This window comes from Hyalella azteca, unplaced genomic scaffold (assembly GCF_000764305.2).
Source record: "Hyalella azteca isolate HAZT.00-mixed unplaced genomic scaffold, Hazt_2.0.2 contig14089, whole genome shotgun sequence".
In the NCBI taxonomy this organism is placed as follows: domain Eukaryota; kingdom Metazoa; phylum Arthropoda; class Malacostraca; order Amphipoda; family Hyalellidae; genus Hyalella; species Hyalella azteca.
In genome coordinates this window covers 575959-591703 of record NW_025943988.1, presented here as the reverse complement: position 1 = coordinate 591703, position 15745 = coordinate 575959, and the positions used below count along the sequence as shown (strand labels likewise).

The window sequence follows — 15745 nt, the reverse complement described above, 5'->3', positions numbered from 1 at the left end:
TCAGTGTCAGTGAATAAATTTAATTAAATATACAGAATGTCTTTCATACCAGAAAGTGAGCTTTATCGAACGGGGAAGCCAGAAACTTGGATTCACAACAATCGAGAAGAGGTCGCTTTTGACTCCGATGCTCATTTTGGCCTTTGCTAGTATCCGGCATTGTTCGCGAAAAAATGTTCTGAGCTGAGCCATAAAAGCTGCAAAAAAGCCAAATGCTACAAAAATAAAGCCAGGGAAAAGGAAAGTGGTTTCATAGAAACATTTTCTAGTCTGCAAAGTTCGACGGAAGTTGAAATGTAGTTGTAAGAAGCTGAATGTCCGAGTAAATAAGATCATAAAGATTGTGAGCCAATACTAAAGTGCATAAAATGTAAAAAATATATTTGTGGATAACTTGAATGGAGAAATACATTTTATACTCAAAAAATCTATTATAATCTAGATTGTGTATTAAAAGTCTCTTTTAAGGCAAATTTTGCTCGCAAACCTTCATTAGATATTTCCGTTTTTATTTCGTAATGAAATTTTTTCTGAAAATCTGGAACTTAATTTTTTTTAATATCCAATTCATGCTTGCCTTGCTTGCATTAATGATATGTCAAAATCCATCCCAATATTTCAATTCAACTTTTTTGAGCATGCAACGTATTATGAATCTAGGCCTTTTTTAAAGAACTTGTTATTGATTTTGATTCGGAAACTAACACATATATATTTCTTTTCCAGATGGACCTTCTGAATCGCAATGAAACATAATTCCTGCGGCTTCAGAAGACACGAAGTTCAGAACAAAATCTGAAAATTAATAACTCCTCCTGAAGCTTTGATTCTAATAAAAGACATACAAGTTACATTACGTGTAAAATTTTGAAATATATGAGGTCTTCTTGAACTGAATAAGAACGAATGGGTCTCTCACGAGTTCCATCAACTTAAAAGAATTGACATCAATTAAAAACTATTAATTACCAATGAGATAATTTTTTCGTCAGCAATTTCGTGACATTCAGCAAACTAGCGCCAGGCGATCGACTTACACAATCAATAATTAGCAGCTGTCGTGACGCCTGCAGCTGATATATTCTGAGGCTGGAGCATGAGTTTTTGAGCACATAAAATGATAGTACAATCATATATTGCGAATAATATTGATTAAAGAGAGTAAAATATTAGAAGGAAAGACAGTTTTTTAAAAAGAGCTTAGCGTTGAGAACTTAAAAGCTCTTAACTAGCACACAGCAATTTTTGGTATGAATGAAAGAAATAAATTTCGATTGAAGGTGAAATATTATAGTGTCTTTACTTACGTGAATAAGAGTTTTATCTCATCTTTCAATCCTTAGCAGATTCAAAGAAAATTAAAAGAAAATATGCAAATGATGAACACTGCACTAATTGATTTCAACGGTTAGAAAATTTTCGCAAAATTAGTCGTTTTGTGAACAATTCGTGAAAATTTAAATGATAAAAACTCATTCAAGCTATTGGCTGAATAAGAATTTCAGTCTTCACATCAAAAAAATTATGATATTATTTCGAGTAAATTGGCGAATAACAAAATACGTAAAATAGCTGAACCACCTGAATAGATAAATTCATTTGACCTGCAGATGAAATAAAAAGTAAAAATATTAAAATTTTCGGACGTTTGCTGGTAATAAAATTGGCTATCTGAAATAAACGTAAAGTGACAACTTCTAAAATACTAAGAAGATCGTGAACTGGTGACAGAGGGGTGACTTCATCACTTGGCTTTATTAAGTAAACTATATGCCCCATAAAGGCATCTTCGTGACTCCATCCAAAAGGAAGATCAAGGCAATAAACTATACTTTATCGCCCGTAAAAATGTCGTCGCCTAAGATAATCCGAAGAGCTTCTCAGGTGATGCTGTTGCTGCTCTTCCTCAATTCTGGTAAGTTTTTCAATCACAAAAAATTGCTTTGTTTATTTTTAACGTAATATTATGATTACTTGTCAATGAATTAAACATTTCTCGTCACTTGTTTTCAGTCGATCTAACTGAATAATTCTGTGCATGACTATAGCTAAATTGGCGGGCATCAAATTTAAATGTAAGAATATGCCAAGTATTTTTTATTTATCATTCTATATAACTATATAACCTATTTGATTATCACAGTCAGAGTGGCATATCGAAGAAGAGTGTTCATCTTTATTATATCATTATATTATATTACATTCAATATATGATATATATTATATGTTGAATACATTTTTATTATATTTTCGTGTCAGCTAGTTTTAGTTCTCTATAATTTCAACTGTGACCCAACATCAGAAATGTTTCTCCTGTGCGTGCGAAGACTGGAATATACAATTTTTGGGCACTCAGTATTTATGTCAATGGCTTAAACCGGATGCTGTTATAATGTCATATCATAATAAATTCCACGAAATATAAAAGGAATTGCCCATAATTTCGAATTTGGAGTGCACTTCTGATGAAAAATGTCTTTTATTTTTTTACTGGGAATTACGGTTTAGTTCTGCGAAAATGGTTTCGCCTTATTACTTCAAATATTTAAGGTATTCAATTTTTTAATTTTTTTAACTTTCCAACCTCTGAAAACAAATGCACATGATATTCAAACACTCTTCATCAAACAGTAAGATTATTGTAGTCAGAATTTTAATATTGAAGACCTATTTCAACTCTGAAAATTCATTTAAATCAAATTTTTAACTTGGTTTTGAAGCAATTCAAAATTATATATTTAGCATGCATTATTGTGTTCAGCACCGAAGAATCCTCAGGTCAAGAATTTTTGAGTCCTAAAATTTACTTGTCATTTGAAAAGTAATGTCGACATAGAAAGAAAAGAATGCGTATGGTTATGTATAGGAAATTCCTGGAACTTTGGAACTTTTGGATACGAATTTGTGAAAATGAATTTCCTGTAACTTTCTGTTACTGGAAATTTACCAAAACCAATTTCGATAAAGGCGTAATCTCGTACACGTCAAGTATTCCTTCCATTGCGAATTGAGTTATTTGCTTTGAGTTTACACTAGCGCTCAATTTCCGGACACTGCACCACATTTTTGTAAGTGGGCTATCTTTGTCACGGCAAGTTGGAGTTCAATTGCAGTTTTTAGGCCAGTCCGAACTCATTGTACGCGTTAAGGCAAGAGCCTTTGGACTCTACTTCAGGTCGCTTAATGCATCCTGATTGAGATGGGTGGTAAAAAGCTTCAACTCTAATGGCTTTCGAGAGTAAACTTATTCTTGCAAACTATCTCAAAGTCGTAATGGTTTCCCTTCTCCAAAAAACTTTGATCTAAGGAAGATACATTAAATCCCCCATGAAAAAGTTGCTGTCCTTGTCCGAACAACCAACGGGGGCTGCGTTTAAACTCAATCGAGTTTGTTTTATTTCCAGTTTTTTCGGCGATCTTTCAAGAATTTCAGCATTCTTTGATGCTTTTTACTTTCAAATTATAAATACAGCTGACATCATATTATTTTTTGTTTTGACTTGGAGAAAAAAAATTTGAGCTAAAATTTAATTTCAGGTTAAAAAATAACGACATCGTTGATTGAATAATGAATTCATCAACAACATTACATCAAGACAAAATCTTTTATTGATAAAAATTTCAATGAAATTACAGCAGAATCCATAGAAGAGTTTTATATTTCCAAATCAGAACCTTCAATATAATATATTGAATGTGAGAAACTTGCCAATACAACAAAGCAGAGATTTCTCTCTTGTTACAACAAGTGTAACAAGGAAGAGAAAGGGTTTTATTTCAACGTTGTCATTACTTCATCGATATTTGGCCCTAATGGAACATTCAGTCTGAATTATTTATTCAACCTCTATTGATGCACGACAAATAACACCTTTGTGCTCACATAATAGAGAATCGATTAGGCTGTAACGCTATGATAAAAATCCTGTTACGGCCGTATGAAATGAAACAAATTACCAGTAGTGCAAAGATGACTTGGCATTTTTTGAAAAGCGTTGAATGAATATTTACAATAAGGAACTTCCGCCAAAATTTAGTAGGACTTTTAATTTTACTTATGATTTTATTATCCAAAGAAAGCTCGTTAGATTTATTGATATTTTACGCCAATTAATCAGTATCTAACTACTAATACAATTTTACGAATAAACTGGCAAGAATCACCTTTAAAATAATATCAAATTAATGGAAATATGGTTTGCCCTATATATACTTATAAAATATGAATATTCCTCCTCATAGCAAAATCATACCATCACCACCTGAACATTGAGCACGGAGCTGCTCTCGACACCCAGACTCGTAACTTGAGAACAGCCTCTGATTTTTCAATTAAGTTCCTAATGCAAATCGATTAAAAGCATTTCAACGTGGGAAAATAATTTCACTTCAACGTTCGTCTTCGATTCAATATTGGCGCGTGAATAATTATAACATGACGTCGATATCTATCAGCCAAGCTTAGTGGGTGGCAGGCTTGACGATCCCTTAACAGAATCCATTTCGTGAATTTTACGATAAGCGACATATTATTTTTAGAATATTTACGAAATCTTGTTTGTATTGTATAAATTTTCGGTCTGTGATACAATGCAATTGCGAAAAATTAATACCTTTGAATTTTGAAACAGACCAAAACATATTTTTATTCGTTGAAATTATTCCCTTATTTTCATTCGTTACTATCACATACTCTGCTTTTCATTGAATACTATACTTTTCATACTCTACTTGCATACTAATTGAAAGTTAGCGGCATTATATGCTGAAGAAATTGATTAGAGAAAAAATAACTGGAAATTCGTTGAGGAAAATTTGATTTGTAGAGACAATAACTTAAAATGTGACATAGAATGCATGAGGCGATATTTTAGGCAAGTCATTTTCAGGAATTTTTTTCTTTGCCAGCAGCAAGAAGAATCTAAAGAATTATGATCGAGACGTTGAAAATTGAGGTCCTCTCACTGAAGTCATCGTGACACTCTCATCAGTCAGTAAAATTCATGAAGAAATGATTGTGTCAGTTAATCTTAGCTGAGCCTTATCGATCTCGGGAGAGAATTGCTGCACGTCTCACCGAATTAAAATCTTTCATTGTTAAAGTGTTCGGCCGACCTCTGGCCAACTTATGGGTAAATAATATTCATCTATAATTTTCATGAGAGGAGGATAGTGTGACACGAAAGCCGGCTTATGGCTCTCGATGGTCACGCTACTGCGTGGACCATGGAAAATCCGAAACCCGTTAGCAACTTGTGCCGAGTTCTGAAAACATTTGACAAGGAAAAGATGGCGGAATCCACTTCGGTAACAATCCATTTTAAGAGCTACAGTTTAAAAAATGTATCTTCAGTCGCTACGAGTTTAACCACAAAATCTTTCTTTCATTTGTATATCTGATAATATTTTGAAAATCGTATAACTTCGTATAAAGAAAATTAAAATATAAATATGGGTATAAAAACATATTTTTTTTCTCGTACATTGACGTCCTCCCTTAAACAATAATTCAGCAATAAGATATCAAGAAAAATTAATTAAATTGTGGTAAAAATCACAACAAATGAAATAGGTAAATCAAAACAATACCTTAGTGACAAATTGTACATTTTATGTACACATATTTTATCCATCTCTCGAATTTACGAGTTGAAGTACGAAATTCTAATTATTAAGCACTGCAATTCACACTAAAAGTATGCGTCACCAAAAATTAACGAATATAAAACTGTCTGTGTAAAAGTGCCTGCCAGCCTGTAGATATATAGCAAATATTAATGTCTTTACAATTTTCATGAGCCTTTCTTTAATCCTAATGGATTTTCAAGTGTGGCTTCCATAATAGGCAAATTAAATTTCTCCGTTGAGAGTGAAGATGGCGTGACCGGTCAGGTTCCGGGCGTCAGCTTCTATTGATATTAGACGTGGTCTGGGGTCGGTGCGTCACCTCGCTGCGTGAATGAAGCTTTTGCTGTAATGAATACCTGACATACAAAAGCGTCAACTCTTGGCATCACTCTTGAGCATTCTGAATCCTTTATATGGAAGCCAGAAAATTCCGACAAAAATTGTATAATTTCAGAGCCAATAGGCAACATTTTCAAATTGGTCTTTGCGTGTCGAATCATCGTTCAAGCTTGAAGATATTAAATAAATAATATGCGTTTAAAAATTACATTTTAAAGACAACACTTCCAAAGAATCCAGTGTCTCCAATCTTACAAATGTACAATGAATTTCTCATTTAATTTTCAAATTAAAAAATTAGTTTTTCAGTTTTTTTTAATATATAAATTTTTTAATACATAATTTTTTTCAAAATTATTTATTCTATTAATTGATTCATGCATTGCCTCTGACTTCACACAAATGTGCAAAATTTCAGATCAATCCGACAGGTAAAAGTGTGTCAAATATCAGTTATAAGATTTGTAGCTGACAAAATTATTTTTTCAAATTTTTTTTAATTGAAAAAAAAAATTTTAATTTTTAAAATCTTTTATTTTGACATTTGATTCATGCATTGTCTCCAACTTTCCAACTTTACACAAGTGTGCAAAATTTCAGATCGATAGGATAAGTAGAAGTGTATTAAATTTCGATTACAAGATTTGTAGCAGACAGACAGACAGACAGACAGACAGACAGACAAACAAGAAGTGAAGTTAAAGAGAAGTGTTGTAAAAAGGTAGTTACCATGTATTTTCCAATTTTGTTCTATTTTATTTCAACTTACGTCAAGAAACCCAAGTTACATAGAGGAAAACGTTTGTGTGGATACGAGTACGTTGGCATCGTTCAAACAGATGAAATTTGTAATGATCAAGCAGAAGTTTATTAAGATTATTATTTTATAATTCTGCACTGGTCTTAATTCTCAATCTTAAATCGCGCAACAGATTTTACTTTCTTGCAACTTTCTCTTCCGGGATCACGTTTCTGCTTTTGTTTCACAATCAAAAATCCCGCTGTATTTACAACACTTCTCTTTAACTTCACTTCTTGTTTGTCTGTCTGTCTGTCTGTCTGTCTGTCTGTCACTTCTACTTGTCTGATTGATCTGAAATTTTGCACACTTGTGTGAAGTCAGAGGCAATGCATGAATCAATTAATAGAATAAATAATTTTGAAAAAAATTATATAATTAAAAATTTATATATTAAAAAAATTGAAAAACTAATTTTTTAATTTGAAAATTAAATGAGAAATTCATGGTACATTTGTAAGATTGGAGACACTGGATTCTTTGGAAGTGTTGTCTTTAAAAAGTAATTTTTAAACGCATATTATTTATTATGCGTTTGTGTGTTGCGATGTAAAAGTCTTTTTGATCGATGAATCATATTAAACTTATAAATAAGCACCGAAATTACTTACTACGTAGGCACCAGACTTTTTTTGAACACATATTTTAAAACCTATATCATAGTTTATTTTTTCAATTCAGTTATTAAAAAACGTTATTATGTATAAAAATACAATATCATTGAATTTTTGGGCTTAAAGCACGACATTTCAATTTATTTTTGATGGCAATTCACATTGTTCTATCTCTTAACGATGAATGACACAATTGCTTGAGATATTTTCATGAATCAAAGTTACTGGCGTATCTTAGGATTCGGCGCGACATAACATATTTAGTTGATTCGGTGTTAAGTCCCTTTAAACTTAGCGACACAAAATTCAGTGATATTCTTAAGACCCTTTACCCAAACATTTTAGAGACGATGTACAGTTCGCCAGAAACTGGAGCTGAGACCCCGTAAATTGGATTGGCTGCCAAATACCATCTGAAAAATAAGAAAGAATTCCAACGACACTGTAGGTAAATAAACGAACTTTCTGCGTCGTATCGCGTGTGAGAATCTAGATTTGGACCAGCAAAATGTTATCCCATGCAGATATTGGCATAGGCCTCGAAAATATTTATCGCCGTGCTTGCAAATCCTCCAGTAAAATGTATTAAACTTTCAAGTTTTCTACTGTGCCATTGTAAATAACGCTACAGAGAAAGTGTCTTGAGCATAAAACTCTCTCTTTCAATGTTTCCTTTTCGAACTGATTTTGTCTGGTGTGCAAGTAAAACGATTCAATCGTTTAGGCTAAAAATATTTTAATTGATACAGACATTAGGTTTGCGATTTGACCGGAACCATGCAATTTAGGGCAACGTGGGGCAGCGCGCCCCCCACTTTCTTTAAACTAAATTTTTGATGAAGTTTTAATTGATACGAGGTGGTTCTTTGTTTTGTTTAAAGGTGCAACTAATGAGGAATGTATGATGCGAATTAGACGCCTATAGAGTTATTCAATTTTTAATGAAACACTATTTTGTAAAAAGTGTCAAAATGGGCCCATTGCCCCACCCCTGGGGCAATGGGCCCATGGGCTTGGGGCAAGGCGCCCACCCTTGGTCCCTTTACCACAATTGCATATTTTTCTGTACCTAATCGTGATTTCAGCCAACACCATTAAAACTCTCATCAACTTTTGGCTCATTGGTGTTGACTGAAATCAACTTTTGGCAAGGCAAGAGTCAATAACTCGAAAAGTGGTCATAAGTACGCATAACTAGAAACTAAACCTGCTGCCTTGAGGCGGCAAATAAAAAATCATGCAATATGAAGTGTAATTTGTAATTCGAAAAGCTAGTCATAGTTTGAAAAGGTCATTGAGACAAATCTAATGATGTATAATACAAGACTTCATCATGGGCGCTTTGCCCCGTGACACGCGTGGGCCCGTTGCCCCCACTAGGTATCATTTCAATTTATGTCGTGTCAACATTTTATTTTAAAAGCTAATAGTCTAAACTTGGTCTCAAAATTATCCCTATAAATATTACTTTGAAAAAATAATTCACAGTAATTTCAAAATCTTCATCTATAGTAATGGAAAAAAACTTTATTTAGCGGCAAAAAAATTTTTATCTAGACTAAAACAGTTATTCGCAAAGAACTTAATAACGCAGACATTTAGCAAAACGTAAATCCGTACACTTCATCCCAGTGAAACTGTCGACCGGCGGTAGAGAACACGGACCAATATCTGCCATACTTAGCGAGAAACCCGCTATGGGCCCGTGACCCGCAGTGGGCTCGCTGCCCCATGTTACCCTATATCATGAATTATGGTCATAGTGCATATTGAATATCTTGAGAAATGCAATCGAGATCGCATTACCGCATATTCCATTTCTACTGTAAGATATATTCATATACACTCACGACTCATTCTAAATAAGTTTTTTTTTAAGTTTTTCACTCGAAAGATATATTCTGTTTTCCTTTATTATGTAGTGTTTAGATCGAAAAATGCATAGATCAATGGCACGCCTACATTTACATTTCGATGCTTTCATGGAACTATAATCCATGAATGCGTGGCCAAACACGAGCCTCCAAACTAGTCCAAGTCACACTGAGTTGATTTCTGGCAACGCGTCAATAGCAAATTGACCAGAAAAAATGAACCAGCCTAGACTTATGGTGTGGAATGCAATCGATGAGTGATGACTGTACAGTTTTTGCGCACGAACGAAGCCGTGGAATCCCACCAGGCAAATGACGTTGAAACAACTGACAATAAGCGTTTATTCAATGATAAATACTCTAATTTAACGTTGATTCGGCGTCAAATGACTGGAAATTAATCAAGATAAAGTCGGGCTTTAGTTCCAAAGTTTGATAAAGACGAATATTTTAAAAGTTTTGCTTTTATTTTTAAAATATGAGAGAATTTTTCAGAGATATATAGGTTCAAGTTGATGTATACAATTAACAACCGGTCACATTACTAAATTCCCATTCAAACTTTCAGTGTTCGTGTAATAAACCCAGGACGTTGTTTACTTGTCATAATTTACAGTATGTAGTCATTATAAATTCATCTAATAGTTTATGCTCGATACGCGGTTAAATCTTCGTTAACTAATTCCTCAATAAAAAAACTTCGAATAAGGCTCATTCATAAAAAACTTTGAGACGAATAATTTACGAAATGCTGCAAGAAATGGAACGAAAACAAGAACTTTCTTATACAGCATACATTAGCCATAGTCAGGCTGATATAAATTAGTTGCGTTTCTTGAAGATTAATGAGCTACAATTGGCGGTTACAAAAGAAACTTCAATTTATTGCATCAAGCCTTAACTTTTTCGTCGATTGAGACGCAATGTAGGCCCGTTCCCGTAGTCAATATACTGAGCACTTGAAAAACTAATCGAGGATTTATCCACTATATCGGTGCACTTCCGTAGCCAATATACTGAGCGTTCAGAATAAACAATCGAGGATTGAACCGTATAGTGTTGCTGCGCTCCAATAGCAAATACACGGAGCGTTCAAAAGGCATAATCGAGGGTTAAGCCATAACAATGGTGCGCCATCGTAGCCAATAAACTGTGCGTTCAGAATAACTAATTGAAGATTAAGCCGCGTTCAGAATAACTTCTTGAAGATTAAGCTGAAATTTTGCAGCGCTCACATAGCAAATACGCTGAAGGCTCTAATAATATATCGGGAAGTGAAAACATAACATATCGGCTCCAAAATATCTGGAATGTTGGAGCTCTACCGTATCCATTACACTGAGCGTTCAGAATAATTAATTGAAAATTGAACCATACAATATTGGTGCACTCTCGTAGCCACTGAATGTTCAGAATGAGTAATCGAGAAATGAACCGCAATGTTTGCAATGAACCCAATATGCGTCTGACGTTGTTTCAACAAACTCAACTCGCAATCAATGCTTTTTCTCAACGTCAGCTACCTAGAGTGAAGTCAATACACTGAGCGTTCAGCGTTACTATTCGAGGATAGAGCCACAATGTTGGGATTTGCAATCGAGGCCGATATACCGAGTGTTCGTAATAATTAATCGAGGAAGTTTTAAGGAGCCTAGAGTTGGAATGACCACTCCTTGCAGTTCATTATCTTGAATAATCGTTAGTAACCTGGCCGCTAATGAACACTTAAGGCTTTTTCTAAGCTTCAGTACAGATTCCGTGCATCGTGATAGACAATTATTCCAAGGCAACGATGCAATAAATTTTCATCATCTTGGAAGTTTGGCTTTGTTTTCTATTTAGCAATTTGCGTCTTAACTATAAGTAAGGCCATTGACTGTTATCAATGCATATATCTGTCAACCAGGAAGTGTGATCGAGTAATTTATTATCCGCCAAGCTTCAGTTAACAATTTCATGCGTATATCGGATACGCATGAAACCAACCAACCAATCATTTTCTATTGATTGGCTGCAGATAATCTGTGTGCTGTTTTGAATTTAAAAAATTCTCAAGCAAAATATGTTCATGATTCTATCACATGGAATTGACACTAATGTCGAAATCATAGTTAAACATCTTTTTTTTTATTCATTAAGTGAGCTTTGTGATGGTATTGATTATTCTTTCAGCCTTTTTGTACGCATGGGTTCATTTTTTATGATATTAGTGATTGAATAAATTAATTATTCTATCAATTTAAGAAACATTAAATATCTCTAACTTTATTTTGCTTGCTCATCGACGCCAAAAGCCCCATAGAACAACAACTCTCGGGCGATTACCGGGCTACTAAATAACTTGATGACCAAGCAATCGCGTGACGAAATTTTCCGTCAATTTTATTCGTTCGAGGAACTGACCGAATAAATCAAGCGAATTTAATCATGAAATGGTTTCTCTAACCATAAAATATCTTGGCTTAATTCTTGTCTGAGAAAAAAATGAGTGAAATTAACTATATTAAGTATCAATGTAACAAATAGATTTCTGATAACTTTTGAATATATTGCAGAGACAACGAGTTCATGAGTTTGGATCTCTTAATAATTTATGAGATGATTTTTTTTTGTTTCTTGGGTAGTACCAAAATCTTGCAGAACGAAAATTTCACCGCAATTTAGTGAATAAGAAATATTCAATTCTAATAAATTACTATCCAGCCTCAACTTGTGAATCGTTTGTGATACTCTCATAAATTTGAGCGAATTCGTTACGTTTAAATAGCCCTGAACAAACGTTTCAAAATACATTACTTTAAAAACAATCGAAATGCATTCGTACAAAAAAAAAATAGAATCACGAGAAATAAAATTGAATGATAAGAACTTTAACGCATGCAATTAGAACCTCACGCTATCGACTAGTAATCGACTAGGCCACTCAAATTTAAAGCCATAAGCTGGCAAAACCGTTATTCAATTACTCATTGGTCGGAAAAAATTAATTGCCCGAATTGTCGAAAAAATGGAGTTTGTAAGAAATTAAGTGTTCGGGGCCCGCCAAAGAAATTTACTGAGATATTAGACATTAATTTTCAGGATTGACCTAAATTCTGAGGTGGATGACGAATTGAAGTACATCGCATGCAGACGTCCTGGTAAATTTTCACAGCACAAATCCGTAATCATGTAACAAGGTATTACGGATTAACAATCATATAGGCATTGTAAAACAGTATAAGTTTATTTCCAGATTTCAGTATAACGGAGATAATTTGTTATTGTATTTTAAATTTAAGGTTAGGTGAAATTTTAATTGAGTTAAAGAAAGGTTCAAATTTTAAATTTAACTGCATCTTTAAAATAAGTTAGACGGAGCTCGACAATCTCAGTCGATATAAAGTGATAAAGGCAGCAGTAACGAGAGTCTTTCATGACAGACTCTCGCTAATTCTCTCAAAAGACTTTAAAAAACCTCGAATGAAAAAAATATAACTACAATAACTGTATTTCGAACTTTTGTGATAAACAAGTGGTTTATCGCAACGATCCAAGTCAAAGCCTGTCAGGTACATGTTCCTAGTTCAGAGATAACGCGAAATTCGCGACCAAATTTCTGTTTATAAACTTCATATATGACAACTTAAATTAATATTACGTTTCAATAGGAGTCACAAACTTCATGGGTTTCATTGAAAAATAATAAAACTTAAAGTGAATCCTCTTTCGATTTGACGATCAACAGCTCAAATCAGGACTTGTTGAATTACATTTGCATAAAAAAAGGAAACATATCAAGCCAGTTTTATTCTCAATAGGACAGGTTCAGAAATGCTAATTAAAATCACACTTATAGTACGTAAGTCTGCCGCCCGATGCGAATGCCTTACGTGCAATTAACATTATCCAGGATTTTTCAATTTAGTTAATTATTTTGGAAATGTGCTTAATAATTACTAACTGACTATACACATTATAATTTTTTATGCCAGCAAAAAACACTTACGAATTTTTAAATTTGTCCAAGGGCGAAGTACAATTTGTAGGTGTGTGTTCGTTTTTCATTTGGTCTCTTAAAAATATGTTTACATTTCTAATTCCATTTCCACTCTTCACTAAAAAATTTTTGAACTTTATTACTGGAAAAAATCATAACAAATTATTTAATAGATAAACATTCCGCAGATGTCATTAGTTCTGGCCTAGATTGAAAAAATACCAAAGATTTTATGCAGTGAAATTGAATGTACTAGTAGTGAAAATATCTTGTATCTTTCACTGCGACTTTTACAAATAATTTTCAAATATCTAATCTTCCAGAAATTATGCCAGCATCCTGCGATCATGCCATCCCAGCCAGCTCCGGCGGATACTACCCTCACTATCCTGAGTCCTACAATTACCAACAACATTACCAAAAAAGCTCCAGGAGTCAACATTATTCCGCTGAGTCAGCGTCGGACCGCGACAACAGCTTCACGCCACGACAACACGACAATCGGGAGCGGCAGTACGAAGTGGCGGGCAAGGAGATGTCTCACATGGGACACGGTAAGAATTTAGGGCAATTTTGGGATATAGGGATATTTTCTGAATTTAGGGTTATTTTAGGATATAGGGGTATTCCGGAATATAGAAAAATTTTGGAATAGAGGGTAATTTTGGAAAACTAGGTATTTTTGAATTTGAGGGTAATTTTAAGAAAAATTTAACGATAGGAATAGTTTTAGATACACCATGGCATTACGAGTTATTATGCATACCTCGCTTTAATTAACGTGTGCGATTGCAAATGCTTTGAAATTTTCCATGCCAAGTATTACATAATGACTACAAGTCGTTATCGTAACTTGATCAAAGTGCAGAAGTGGCCTAGATTTTATTATTTGAAATCTAAATTTGTGTTTAATACATATAAACTATTTCGGAAACGTCAATCTTTGAGTCGTACCTCAAGATTTTGTTCGGAAAATTGTCATTAATTCAGATTTTAAGCTGTCCAGAGATGCTTTAGTACTAAAATAAAAAATTCGCAAAAGCTACGATCGAATTCCCATAATATGAGATATCGGAATGATTCTACATCTGATGTGATTTTTATAAACAATTAATGCTTCATTCCTTTGGAAAATTAATTGATTAATAATTTTTCCAGATTTTATATACCGATAATTCTGAATGAAAACAAATTAATCATTGCCTCTTTATCTTTATAGTCATGGAAAAATTATCATTTCTGATCTTAATATCCTACAAAATGAGTATCCAGTTTCCACGAACAATAATTAAGGAGGAAAATAGCATGTGCTCAATGAGTATGTTAAGAAATTACGGTACAATTACCCTATGGAGTAAAATAGAATACAAAACTTTGCCGCAGGGCATATCGTGACTCTAGCCGAACAATTTCCCAAGGGCTGACCACATCCTGTAATTTGACCACAGAGAAGTTACTCTGGCATGGCGTGCCGGAACTGCCACATGTCAATCATCAAAAATTATTTCACTATTTCGGCCTGCCTATCATACCAATGTTGGTTATTGATAATCATCATATGATACTCAGTACGTCTGCAACTGCTAATCAATTGAAACTTCTTGGAAGCCGCACATGCTTTGGACTCAAGGCGATAAGTGGAAAATTGTCAGGGGTAACTTGAATGATTAATACCATCAAAATATGGGGATATTTTATGGATTGTACATGGATTTATCAGAAGAATTAAGGAGATGACAAACTACGTATATTACTTTTAAATCCATTGATATTTTTATCGGTATTTTAAAATCCAATTTATGGTGCAGAAATCCAAAATTTGTAGATATATGCTATAGTATGTTCCAATATTTCGATTTTATCAATTTTATTATAATTAAAATTTAAATTTACATGACTCATTCCAATCGCACTAAGTGAATAATTAAAAGTTTTCCAAAATTTTTATGATAAAATAACAATTTTAAAGTTTCAAGATATGCGCTGCGAAATTTCTTAATATCAGAAAGCTGGAATAGTTTATATTTGATATATAATTATTGAACATTATTATTTATGTAGAGTTTTACTCATAAAAACATGACCGTGAACTCCGAGCAGAGGTGACGAACGGAGCAGAAGTTTGGGAGAGGCGTTCAGCGGGGCCAAGCTTCGATATGAGCCCACCACGCAACGTCACGGCTCTTAAAGATGCCAACGCATACCTCCACTGCATCGTCTATAACCTGGCCAATAAGACGGTGAGTGTATACCTCCACTGCATCGTCTATAACCTAGCCAATAAGACGGTGAGTGTATACCTCCACTGCATCGTCTATAACCTGGCCAATAAGACGGTGAGTGTATACCTCCACTGCATCGTCTATAACCCCGCCATTAAGACGGTAAGTCTTAACGTATATTATACATATTTTTGTCAATTATTTTAAACAAACAAAAATGCAATCTATTATTGTTTAATTGTTGCATAGAAAAGATGAGGCATAAATATACAAATTCATTTCTCATAGCT

General features: G+C 33.7%; 1 protein-coding gene across 2 annotated transcripts in view; it reads left to right on the top strand.

Annotated features, from left to right (window-relative positions):
• Positions 1–15745, top strand: part of LOC108675226 — a 36158-nt gene that overhangs the window by 13866 nt on the left and 6547 nt on the right. For both annotated transcript variants that reach the window (XM_018163219.2, XM_018163218.2), the window contains exons 2-4: positions 727–1915; positions 13557–13787; positions 15334–15473. In XM_018163219.2, coding sequence (XP_018018708.1) covers positions 1771–1915; positions 13557–13787; positions 15334–15473 — 516 coding nt within the window. In that variant the 5' untranslated portion in view covers positions 727–1770. The remainder of the gene's footprint in view (positions 1–726; positions 1916–13556; positions 13788–15333; positions 15474–15745) is intronic.